The 11,382-nt window shown below is 43.2% G+C and overlaps 1 protein-coding gene across 1 annotated transcript; it reads left to right on the top strand.

The window, feature by feature from the left end:
- The first annotated feature begins 6,388 nt into the window (after positions 1 to 6,388).
- On the top strand, positions 6,389 to 10,851 carry DAZAP2 (DAZ associated protein 2). Its single transcript, XM_028531809.2, has 4 exons — positions 6,389 to 6,762; positions 7,719 to 7,837; positions 8,252 to 8,497; positions 9,411 to 10,851. Exons 1-4 carry the CDS (start codon positions 6,750 to 6,752, stop codon positions 9,537 to 9,539), a joined length of 507 nt encoding a protein of 168 aa, XP_028387610.1. The 5' UTR covers positions 6,389 to 6,749; the 3' UTR covers positions 9,540 to 10,851.
- Positions 10,852 to 11,382: the final 531 nt, after the last annotated feature.

The raw sequence follows: 11,382 nt of genomic DNA, 5'->3' as shown, positions 1-11,382 counted from the left end.
TTACAAACAAGGCTGCTGTAAACATCCGTGTGTGAGTCTTTGTGTGCCACTGAAAACTAGTACACAGTAGTATTGAGTGCAAACTGTAACCAAAAAATTTTTAACAAGCCTTTGTGTGCCCACATGCCTGCATTTCTCTTGGATTAACAGAGTGGAATGGCTGGATCACACAGTAGGTATACACTGAACTCTTAAAGACCCTGCCATACTGTTTTCAAAGTAGTTGTGCCATTTTTTCACTCTTACCAGCAGTGTATGAGAATTTCAGTAGCTCCACATCCTCACCAACACTTGAGATGGCCAGTCTTTTTCATATCTGGCATTTTAATAGGTGTGTCAACATTGTTTCAACCTTTTGAATTGATTAGCACCCATATGGTTCAAAATTTTTTTAAAAAATTAAAGGTATACAGTGAAAAGCCTCACTCCCATCCCTGTCTCCCCACACCACCCCATAACCACTTTTATAGCTATGTTGTGTATTCTTCTAGGATTCTTGAATCAAATACTAATGAATATCCTTGGTTTTCCTGTTCTATTACACAAAAGGCACCATGCTAAGTTCTGAACCTTTTCTTATTTTTCATTTAAAAAATATTTTGGCCCTGGCTGGTGTATTGTGGGACGACAGCCAACAAACTGAAGGTCACTGGTTTGATTCCCCATCAGGGCACGTGCCTGGGTTGCAGGTTCTGTCCCAGGTCGGGGTGCATGCAAGAGGTAACTGATCAATGTTTCTCTCTCACACCAATGATTCTCTTCCTTTCTTCTTTCCCCTTCCCTGTCTCTAGAATCAGTAATAGAAAAAAAATATTTTGGAGAGCTTTCCCATTCTTTGTTACAGCTGCACAGTATTGTACAGATGTACTAAGATTTATGCCTCCAATTCCCTATTAATGAACATATGGGTTACTTCTAATCTTTTTCTTTTATGAACAATGCTGCAGTGAACAGACTTATATACAGTGTTTCTCATGAGTGCAAATTTATCTGTAGGAATCATCCCTAGAAGTGGGAATGGTAATTTTTAATTCTGAGGATATTGCCAAAGTAACCCTATAGGAGTTGTACTAATTTACACCCTCACAATCAATAAATTAGTATTTGCTTCTCCACAGTCCCATACACAGAGTAAAATTAGCAAATGTTTGGCGTTCTGCCAATCTGAAATTTGTATCTGTGTAGCTTTAAAAAAAAGATTTTATGTATTTATTTATTTGTAGAGAGACAGGAAGGGAGCGAGAAGGAAAGGAACATCAACCGGTTGCTGCTGCAAGTTCACAACCAGGGCCCGCAACCCAGGCATGTGCCCTGACTGGGAACTGAACTGGCAACTTTATGGTTTGTAGGCCTGTGCTGAATCTACTGAGCTACACCAGCCAGGGCTGAACTGTTTTCATATCCTCCCTATTCGTGAGCTCTCTCAGTTCTAGGCCTTTGCATAAGCTGTTCCCTCTTTGAGGGACCCTCTTCACTTGCTTACCTTCCCACTGACCCTTTGGATTTCATCTCAGACATCACTGCCAGCAGGAAGCCTTCCCTGACCACAGTAGAGGAGACTGGGCGTTTTCATTACACCCCATACTGCCCTAGTATCAGCACTAAGCACACTATATTATGATTATCTGTTTATGTTTCTGTTTTTCCAATTGGGTAGACTACCTTCCATGAGGGGAGAAATTAAGCTTGCTTCTCCACTATTGCTCCCCTAATGCTTGTCACAGGGCCTGGCACATAATAGGTGCTCAATAAGTAGTTGTTAAATTAATTCAGGAAAGGATGTTTGATAAATGACTAAATGAACATCTCACCTCCTTGGGAGACCCAGGAGAATGAAGAGAACAGAAAGGCTCCTGATTCCCATCCAAAAAGGTGAGCTAGTTGCTAATTAATCCTACCTGCCAGAGAAAGCAGTGAGTTGTAACCCCTTCCATTTCTGTTAGTAATCCCAGGTCCTAGGGGAATACACAAGACATCTAATATCTTGTAGAGGAGGTACTGACCAATCTGAGGGCAGCTTGCCTTAGCTAGGTCCTGAAGAATTCCTGGGTGTTAGGAGTTAATTAACCCTTTAGTCACTGAACCGTGGAGAGGTCCTGAGGGAGTAGGGGATTCCAGTAGAGGGTTAGAGCAGAGGGGCAGATACTTGGGGAGAGGTTTTGGGTCAATGGCTTTTTACCATCCAGTGTAAGTATTTGAATATTTAATACCTGACAGGCCCTGAGTAGGAGTTACAACTTGATTATCAGCTCTGCCCACTTCCCCTCGGCCTTCCCAGGCTCCCTTTGCTCTTTCCCCCCTCAAAGCCAGTCTAGATTTAGAGCTGGAGGTGACACAAGGATTGTGTAATTTGGGGGAAGATGATGAAATGGAGACCCTTGGGAGGCAACGGATTAAAAACACCATAAAGAGATTAAATAATGTAAACAGATTTTTTTTAAATGCTTGTACAGTCAAGCAAATCTAAGTTTGAATACTGACTGGCTCTGCAGCGGTGTAATTTAGTTCAGCTCCTTAACCTCTCTGAAACACAGTTCCCTTACCTGCATTTTTCCTCAGAGTCTGCTCTGGAAATTAAATAAAAATATCTGTAAGGTCACTGACACAGTATCAGATTCATACACAGAAAGGAATATTGGGGAGCTGAATCAATGCGAACCAAAGTCAGTTAGTTGGTTGCAGAGTGGGACCAGAATTAGATCCATGTCCCATTGTCTGGAGAGTCGATCCAGTTCCAGGGTCCCTACCTGAGGGATCAGAAGGACAAGTAAGGGAAATTCCTTTCTCAGTTTCACTCCTTTATATTCTGAGGCCCTAAGCATAGGGTAAGGGTGGGGACAGATTAGTGACCTCACTCTCCAGTTTCCGCTTTAGGCTGAAATTAGTTTAAGATATGATTTGGAAAAGTTAGGACACAGGGAAAAGATTTTCCTAATCTGATTTCCAAAGATTTATTCACTCATTTATTCACTGATTGCTGATTGCAAAGGCCCTAGGGATAATGGTCCAAACAAACAAACTAACACAAAACAAAACCCCAAAACAGAACTTTTCCAAACTATGGGTCCTGACTTGTTAGTGGGATGTGAAATCACAACCAGAATTTAGAAAGAAAGAAAGAAAGAAAGAAAGAAAGAAAGAGGAGAGAACAGAAAATACCACAGTACATTCATTGTATATAGAAGGATAAGTACTAGGTTATACAAGTTTGTTTCAGTTACATATGTTTATAAATGTGTATGTGCTGGGTAATGATGTAGAGTGAATTACTGTGGATTCTGCTGAAAAATTTTTACAAGCTCCTACCCTAGCAGGTAAGCTTCAGGAGAGCAATGGCTTTAGTTTCTTTTAGGACAGTGCCTGGCCTTGGTAAGTAACCTATAAATAAATGTTGAATGAATGAATGTCTAACACTGTGCCTGCCTTCAAGAAGAACAGAATCAGACTTCCCGTCAAGACGGAGACGTAGGCAAACACACTTCACCTCCTCGTGCAACCACAGAAAGAATCACAACTAGACCTCAAGATGAATAACAGCCAAAACCACCAGAAAATTGAGCTGTATGGAAGTCCAACAACCAAGGATTTAAAGAAGCCACATTCATCTAGACAGGTGCCTTTTCTACATTAGGCCACACTAATAAGAGAAGAGAGGGAGTCATAGCAGCTCTACCTAATGTACAGAAACAAACACAGGGAGGCTGCCAGATTGAGAGACATAGAAATATGGCTCAAATGAAAGAACAGAACAGAACCCCAGAAAAAGAACTGAATGAAACAGAGATAACCAACCTATCAGAGGCAGAGTACAAAACACTGGTGATCAGGATGCTCAAAGAACTCACTGAATGTGGCAACAAAATAAAAAAGACTGAGGAAGAAATGAAGGTTACATTAAGTGAAATAAAAAGAAATCTGCAGGGAACCAAGAGTGGAGGAAATGAAGCCAGGATTGAAATCAACTATTTGGAACATGAGAAGGAAATAAGCCTTTAACCACAACAGCAATAAGAAAAAAGAACTAAAAAAAAATGAGTACAGTATAAGAAACCTCTGGGATATCTCCAAATATACCAACATCTGAATCATAGGGATGTCAGAAGAAGAGGAAGAGAAAAAAATCAAAAATTTATTTGAAAAACAATGAAAGAAAACTTCCCTAATTTGGTAAAGGACATAGACATTAAAGTTCAGGAAGCAAAGAGAGTCCCAAACAAGTTGGACCCAAAGACAGCCATGCCAAGACACATCATAATTAAAATGCCAAAGGTTAAAGATAAAGAATGTTAAAAGCAGCAAGAGAAAATTAGAGTTATCTACAAAGGAGTTCCCATAAGACTGTCAGCTGATTTCTCAAAAGTAAGTTTGCAGACAAGAAAGGGCTGGCAAGAAGTATTCAAAGTGATGAAAAGCAGGGACCTACAACCAAGATTACTCTATCCCGAAAAGCTATCATTTAGAAATGAAAGGCAGATAAAGTATTTCCCAGACAAGGTAATCATCACCAGCAAGCCATTATTACTTGAAATGTTGAAGGGATTTATCTAAGAAAAAGAAAAAGATCAACTATGAACATTAAAATGGCAACAAATTCACAACAATCAACAACTGAATCTAAAAAAAAAAAAACAACCCACCCCAAAACAAAACAAAAAGCTAAGCAAACAACTAAATAGGAACAGAATCACAGAAACATAACATAACACATGGAGGGTTATCAGCTGGGAGGGGAAGGGGAAAAATGCAGGAAAAGGTGCAGGGATTAAGAAGCACAATTGGTAGGTACAAAATAGTGGGAAGTTAAGAACAGTATAGGAAATGGAGAAGCCAAAGAACTTATATGTATGACCCATGGACATGAACTAAGGCGAGGGGAGGATTGCTGGAAGGAATGGGGTTATCAGGCAGAGGAGGGCAAAGGGGGACAAATTGGGATGACTGTAATAGCATAATCAATACAATATATTAAAAAAGAACAGCTCTGGCTGGCGTAGCTCAGTGGATTGAGCATGGGCCTGGGAACCAAAGGGTCACTGGTTTGATTCCCAGTCAGGGCACATGCTTGGGTTGTGGGCCAGGTCCTCAGTGTGGGGCGGGCAAGAGGCAACCACACACTGATATTTCCCTCCCTCTCTTTCTCCTTCCCTTCCCCTCTCTCTAAAAATAAATACATAAAACCTTTTAAAAAATAAATTTAAAAATAAAAAATAGATTAAAAAAAGAGCAGAGTCTTAAATACAGGAAAAAGGTAGATATCAGAGGCTGTATAAAACAAGTATCAGCCTGAACCAAATTAATAATGTAAATATACTAAAAAGAGAAAAAAATACCTAAAAGACATTCAAAACAAAAACTCTTAGAAATTGGACTTTTAGAACATTTTAGTCATGATAGGCAGTATGGTGTGTGAGAAAAACAAAAACACCAACTTGGGAGCTTGGGCACCAGCACACAAGACCTGTTTCTGTAACCACTTCACGGTGTGACTTCGGAGGATCTCTTTACTTACTCCTCCCATTTGAAAAACAGGACTGCTCAGACAAGACTTGCCTGAAGGCTGTTGTGAAGACCCCTTGAAGTCATGCATTTTAAGGGTGCTCATACAATACTGGAGACAAAAGTGAGAGTTGAAGTCAGTAGGGGTCTTTTTAGTGGTTTAATTATTTACTTAATCAACAAATATTTATCAGGTTTCTAAAGTTTATGGAGGGCTTTTCTTTCCAAAGCTTTCCCTTTTCTGATCCTTTTCTAACACCATTCTTATCACATACAATATAGACGGTAAACTCCATCAGAAAACAGTGTTGAGCTGTCTTGTTCTGCTTCCTCTCTGTACTTGCACATAGCAAGCTCTCAGCAGCTATTTTAAAATGAAGGATGGAAGGAAAAAACTTATTTGCTGCCCTGAAGGACAGCATCTTTGCCCTAAAGGGCAATTAAGTTAGAGGCAAAGTGATACAAAGAGAAAATACACACAAGGCACTGTGAGGGTCACCTGTAAGGAGCGCCAAAGGAAGGGCAGGGCCGCGGCACTCCTTGGGTACCACGAGTATGCCACTTCTAGGGCCAGCTATTGTGGAGGACGCAGCACAGTGCGCCCTTGGTTTTGATGAGGAAGACGAGCAACACAGAAATACATACTGACAGCCTGCCTGTGGAACGGACAAGACAGTGAAGATTTATTTGAGTGACGGTCTAACTCAGAAAAGGACAGATGTGATCTGAACTGGCAAATATTTACGGAGCTGAGGCTTAAGCTGGGCTTGGTAGGAACGCGTGATAGATCAAGGTTTAAGGAACACATTCCAGGTAGATAAATCATTGAAATCTATGCCCCTCGTGGAAAGGCTGTCAAGGTAAGGTGACCTTGAGCTGATGCGTGTAGGTGGAAAAGATTCCGGGGAATAGTTTAATGGTTCTGCCTCAGAGCGTCCCAGAGAAAAGGTCCAGTTCTGAGACAATACCTGTACGCGTACTTATTTGCTTTTCCGCTAGTCGAAGGACAAGGGTGGAGGTTACAGGGCAACATCGAGCGGGTGGGGCCAATGCCAGTGGGCGGAACCACGCGGGCCCTCCCTTTAGCTACTGGAGGCCTGGCAAAGGGGCGGGGTTTCCGGCGGCAGCGGCATTTGGGCGTGGGGTGACGCTAGAGGACAAGTCGGCACGTGACACGGAAGTGACTACGAACAGGAAGAGGACGAAAAAAATAACCGTCCGCGACGCCGAGCCGAACCGGACCCGCAGCCACCATGAACAGCAAAGGCAAGGACAGGGATGGGCTGAGGCCGACGGGGGGAAGTAGTGCTGACCGGAGCGAGCGGGCCTGGAGCCCAGGGACCCCTAACGCCAAGCTTGGGGCAAGCTTCGCCGTCCTCCTCGGCCGGCTACAGCCCCAGGGGCTGCGCCGGACGCCTTCGTCATCCCCGAATTACGGCTGCTCGCTCCCTCCCGGCCCTTTCCCCCTTCAACTCTGTGGCGCAGTTTGGCGCTGTGGGCTCGGGCGGGGGGGTTGCGGGGTGGGGGAGGTTTGTCATGATGGGCATCTGCAGAAGCAAATAGAGAGCTAGAGCAGGGATTTGGGTAGGCCAATGGAGAGCCGGCAGAGGCGGGGCTCCGCGCTCCGAAACGCTAGGCAAGCCCTGGGCTTAACTAGTAAGGTGCGGTGCTGGTGGGCGGGCCAGGGCCTGAGGGGTCAGGTTCCCCTTCCTTCGCTGGAGGCAGAACACCTTCTTCCTTTTACAGTCAAGACTTGACCCTTCACCCTCTGTCCGGTTGCAGAATTCACTTTCACCATTCACTCATTCTTTTAATTTGAAGTCGACCTTGGGTGGACATCTTTGAGACAGTCACCGTTACTCACGAGGTATTGGCTGGTTACAACCAGGCCTGTGGAAACTATCCAGAGCAGGGGCAGGGTGCACGGTGCACCCATGAAACATAGGCTCGAACTTGTGCATTCTGGAAGGAACTTGGGCCCAGCAAGACTTTTCACTTCCACCAATGTACTAGTGGGAAGAGCGACTTTGCTGTCCAGTTGGAATCTAGCATTTTCAGCGATAAGGGTGCAGGGAGAATGCTTATTTTCTTGGCTCCTCCGGGGCAGTCTGTTTTTGCAAATCCCCTTCTGCTTACTCCCTCTAAGTTAACTATCCAATATGCTCTCCTCCATTTTGGTGGCTCTGTATGGTAGGCAGCATGCATTTATTCTTGTCTTCCAGGTCAATATCCAACACAGCCAACCTACCCTGTGCAGCCTCCTGGGAATCCAGTGTACCCTCAGACCTTGCATCTTCCTCAGGCTCCACCCTATACCGATGCTCCACCTGCCTACTCAGAGGTGCTTTCAGTTTACTAGACTTGAACTTGTTGAGAATAAGTTGGATTGTATTTTCAGTCCTTAGCTAAGTCTGACTCCATAGATTCATGAACAGAAGAGTACTCACATGAATAATCTAAAACAGTATATCATTCCTCAATTTCTGTTGGGTTCAGAATGCACTGTCTGATGATTTTTACATTATTTGGCACAGGCTGAGGTTAACATGAATTTGTGTTCCTTGAGTCTGATGTACACTGTAGCAGGAAGGGATTTAGGAGAATATTGAGCAGTAGGGGAAAGGCAACTTATATAATTCATAGATTGTAATCTGCACAGAGAGATTTAAGAATGACTCATTAAAGAGGAAAGAGGAATGAAGTCTAAAGTAGAAGTGTCATCAAGTAACATTTTGCCTTCTCCTGCCTTTTCTAGCTCTATCGTCCGAGCTTTGTGCACCCAGGGGCTGCCACCGTCCCCACCATGTCAGCTGCGTTTCCTGGCGCCTCACTGTATCTCCCCATGGCCCAGTCTGTGGCTGTTGGACCTTTAGGTTCCACAATCCCTATGGCTTATTATCCAGTTGGCCCCATTTATCCACCTGGTTCAACAGTGCTGGTGGAAGGAGGGTATGATCCAGGTGCCAGGTTTGGAGCTGGGGCTACTGCTGGCAACATTCCTGTGAGTATGACTTTGTCAGAAAAAACTCAGCCCTTGTGCATTTAAACTTTCTGAAATGACTATATTCATCCTTTCACCATCCTTGGATAATAGTTGCTGATTTTAGTGCAACCAATGACATCCACTAGTCAGGCAGAAAGCAGCTGAGAAGGCCTGTGAACTGTGGCAGGACAGTAGTGTCTGGAACCTTCACTGGGGTCTGAGTTAACCAGATTCCTTTGTTTTCCTGCCCTCGGAATCTTGCCTGCTGCTTTTTCAGTTCACTTTGGCACAGTGAACTGGTCTGGTAACATTTACTCATTCCATAGCATTGACTTCGTATTTGCCATAAGCATGGCATTGTATTAGGAGCTGTGATGATTAAAAAGTAAAATGCATAAGTAGCATTTAGGAAGATATCTAGGAATTTTGTGTCTCCTGCTTAGTTTCCCTGTGCATGGGATTTAGATCCCAAATGGTCCTTGCTGGGCTTTAAGGCCTGTCTGCTTACGATCTGTCAGAGATGAGGTGGGAACACTGTGGCTAGGTAGAGCCCTTTGGTTATCCCATAGTCTTCTGAAAGCTATTGAGGGACCTTATGGTCTAGGGCTGTGGACCTGGCACTCGATCCGTTTTTGGAATGTGGGTAGGAAATCACCAAAGATGCCAATGTGTCTAGACTACCCATATTCAGAAGGTATTCAGAGGCTTTATCTTGGAACTGGAGCCCTTTGAATAAGTGGTGTCCCCTTTTCTCTTTGTATCTCTGGGTTCATAGATCTGCTTTAGAACCCAGATTGCTGGCAGGCTGTCTCCTAAAGATGCTGTTGGTCAGCACATTGCCATCTTCCATACAGGGTCCTCTGTTTCACCTGTATCTGCTTCCCTCACATCAGCTGCTTTGTGCCCAGTCAATCTTGTCTTTTCCTTTCAGCCTCCACCCCCAGGATGTCCTCCGAATGCTGCTCAGCTGGCAGTCATGCAGGGAGCCAATGTCCTCATAACTCAGCGGAAGGGGAACTTCTTCATGGGTGGCACAGATGGTGGCTATACCATCTGGTGAAGAACCAAGGCCACCTCTGTGCCGGGAAAGACATCACATACCTTCAGCACTTCTCACAATGTAACTGCTTTAGTCATATTAACCTGAAGTTGCAGTTTAAGACACATGTTGTTGGGGTGTCTTTCTGGTGCCCAAACTTTCAGGCACTTTTCAAACTTAATAAGGAACCATGTAATGGTAGCAGTACCTCCCTAAAGCATTTTGAGGTAGGGGAGGTATCCATTCATAAAATGAATGTGGGTGAAGCAGCCCTAAGGATCTTCCTTTAATTCCTCTGGAGTAATACTGTACCATACTGGTCTTTGCTTTTAGTAATAAAACATCAAATTAGGTTTGGAGGGAACTTTGATCTTCCTAAGAATTAAAGTTGCCAAATTATTCTGATTGGTCTTTAATCTCCTTTAAGTCTTTGATTTATATGACTTGTTATAAATGCATTAGTTGTCTATGCCTTTTCTTTTCCATCCTTTGTCCCACATCTCACCCTCAGCCCGTCTTCCATTCCCTCCCACCATCTCCATTGAATCAATGGTGCAGGACAGAAAGCCAGTCAGACTAATTTCCTTCTCTCCTTGCACTTCTCCCCACTTGCCATCTTTTAACTAGTCTTTCACAAGGATCCTCTGAAACCCCCTCTGTGCCCAAGCACAGACCCCATTACTTCTGCTTATGCATCTCCTCAGGCAAGAGACGAGGGTACCTTTAGACCCTCTTCCTAGGTTGTCTCTTCATACATGAACCAAATCCAAATTTGCTTTGGTGCCAGAAAAACAGCTTGTTTGAACACATAGTAACACAAACTGTACTGTTAACAACAGTTTGTATACCATGTGTGCCTGGGCAGGGGGCAATGAGGAGGATGCATTTCACAAGCCTGATGACTTTGGAGCCAAAATTAAGGGGAGTTTTCAGATCAAAAATTGGTCACCATTTATTGTTCGAGTGTCTGATGCAGCCACTCACGGCTCCCAGGAATTCCTCAGCTGGGTTAATGGGGTCCTATTGTGAATGCCTCACTGCAAAGTGACTCAAGTCCAGTGAAATCTCATTAGGGTTAAGACTATTTCAGGGATCCTTAATATTTTAATTTTTCAGCAATTGGAGTTTATTTTATTTTATAATTTCAGTTCATCTAAATTGTGTTCCGTACATGTGATGTTTGACTGTACCATTGACTGTTATGGAAGTTCAGCGTTGTATGTCTCTCTCTACACTGTGGTGCACTTAACTTGTGGATTTTTTTATACTAAAAATGTAGAATAAAGACTATTTTGAAGATTTGAATAAAGTGATGAAGTTGCATTACACCTCACTTCAAGGATTCTTTATTCAGCTTGATTTTAGATTTATTCTGTTTATATCTTTTATATCTCACCAAGAATTCAGATTGGTGGTGCTGCCATTTAAAAAACAACAACAACTAAGCCTTTGAAATAAATCCAGGGGGACAAGGCTAAGATTGGATCATTCTTAGTTCCACCCAAGATATTTCACTTTTCTCCACTTTTCCTAAGCTCTTTCATATTTTTTTAAAATTTATTTTTAAAAATTGAGTTTAGGGGGAGAGAAAGAGAAACATCAATTTGTTGTTCCACTTATTTATGCATTCATCAGTGGATCATTATATGTGCCCTGATGGGGGATCAAACTTGTAGCCTTGGCATATTGGGATGACTCTAACCAACTGTGCTACCTGGCCAGTGCAGATTCTCAAAAGTCTATTATGCCAGAGGAATTCAGAATACAAACTTAGAAATAAGGTCATGAGCCCTGGCCAGGGGGCTTGGTTGGAGCGTTGCCTTGTACACCAAAAGGCTGAGGCTTCAATTCTGGGTCACAACAT

This window comes from Phyllostomus discolor, chromosome 2 (genome assembly GCF_004126475.2).
Source record: "Phyllostomus discolor isolate MPI-MPIP mPhyDis1 chromosome 2, mPhyDis1.pri.v3, whole genome shotgun sequence".
Lineage (NCBI taxonomy): Eukaryota > Metazoa > Chordata > Mammalia > Chiroptera > Phyllostomidae > Phyllostomus > Phyllostomus discolor.
Note: the sequence above shows the minus strand (reverse complement) of the source record. Positions and strands in the feature narration are given on the sequence as shown.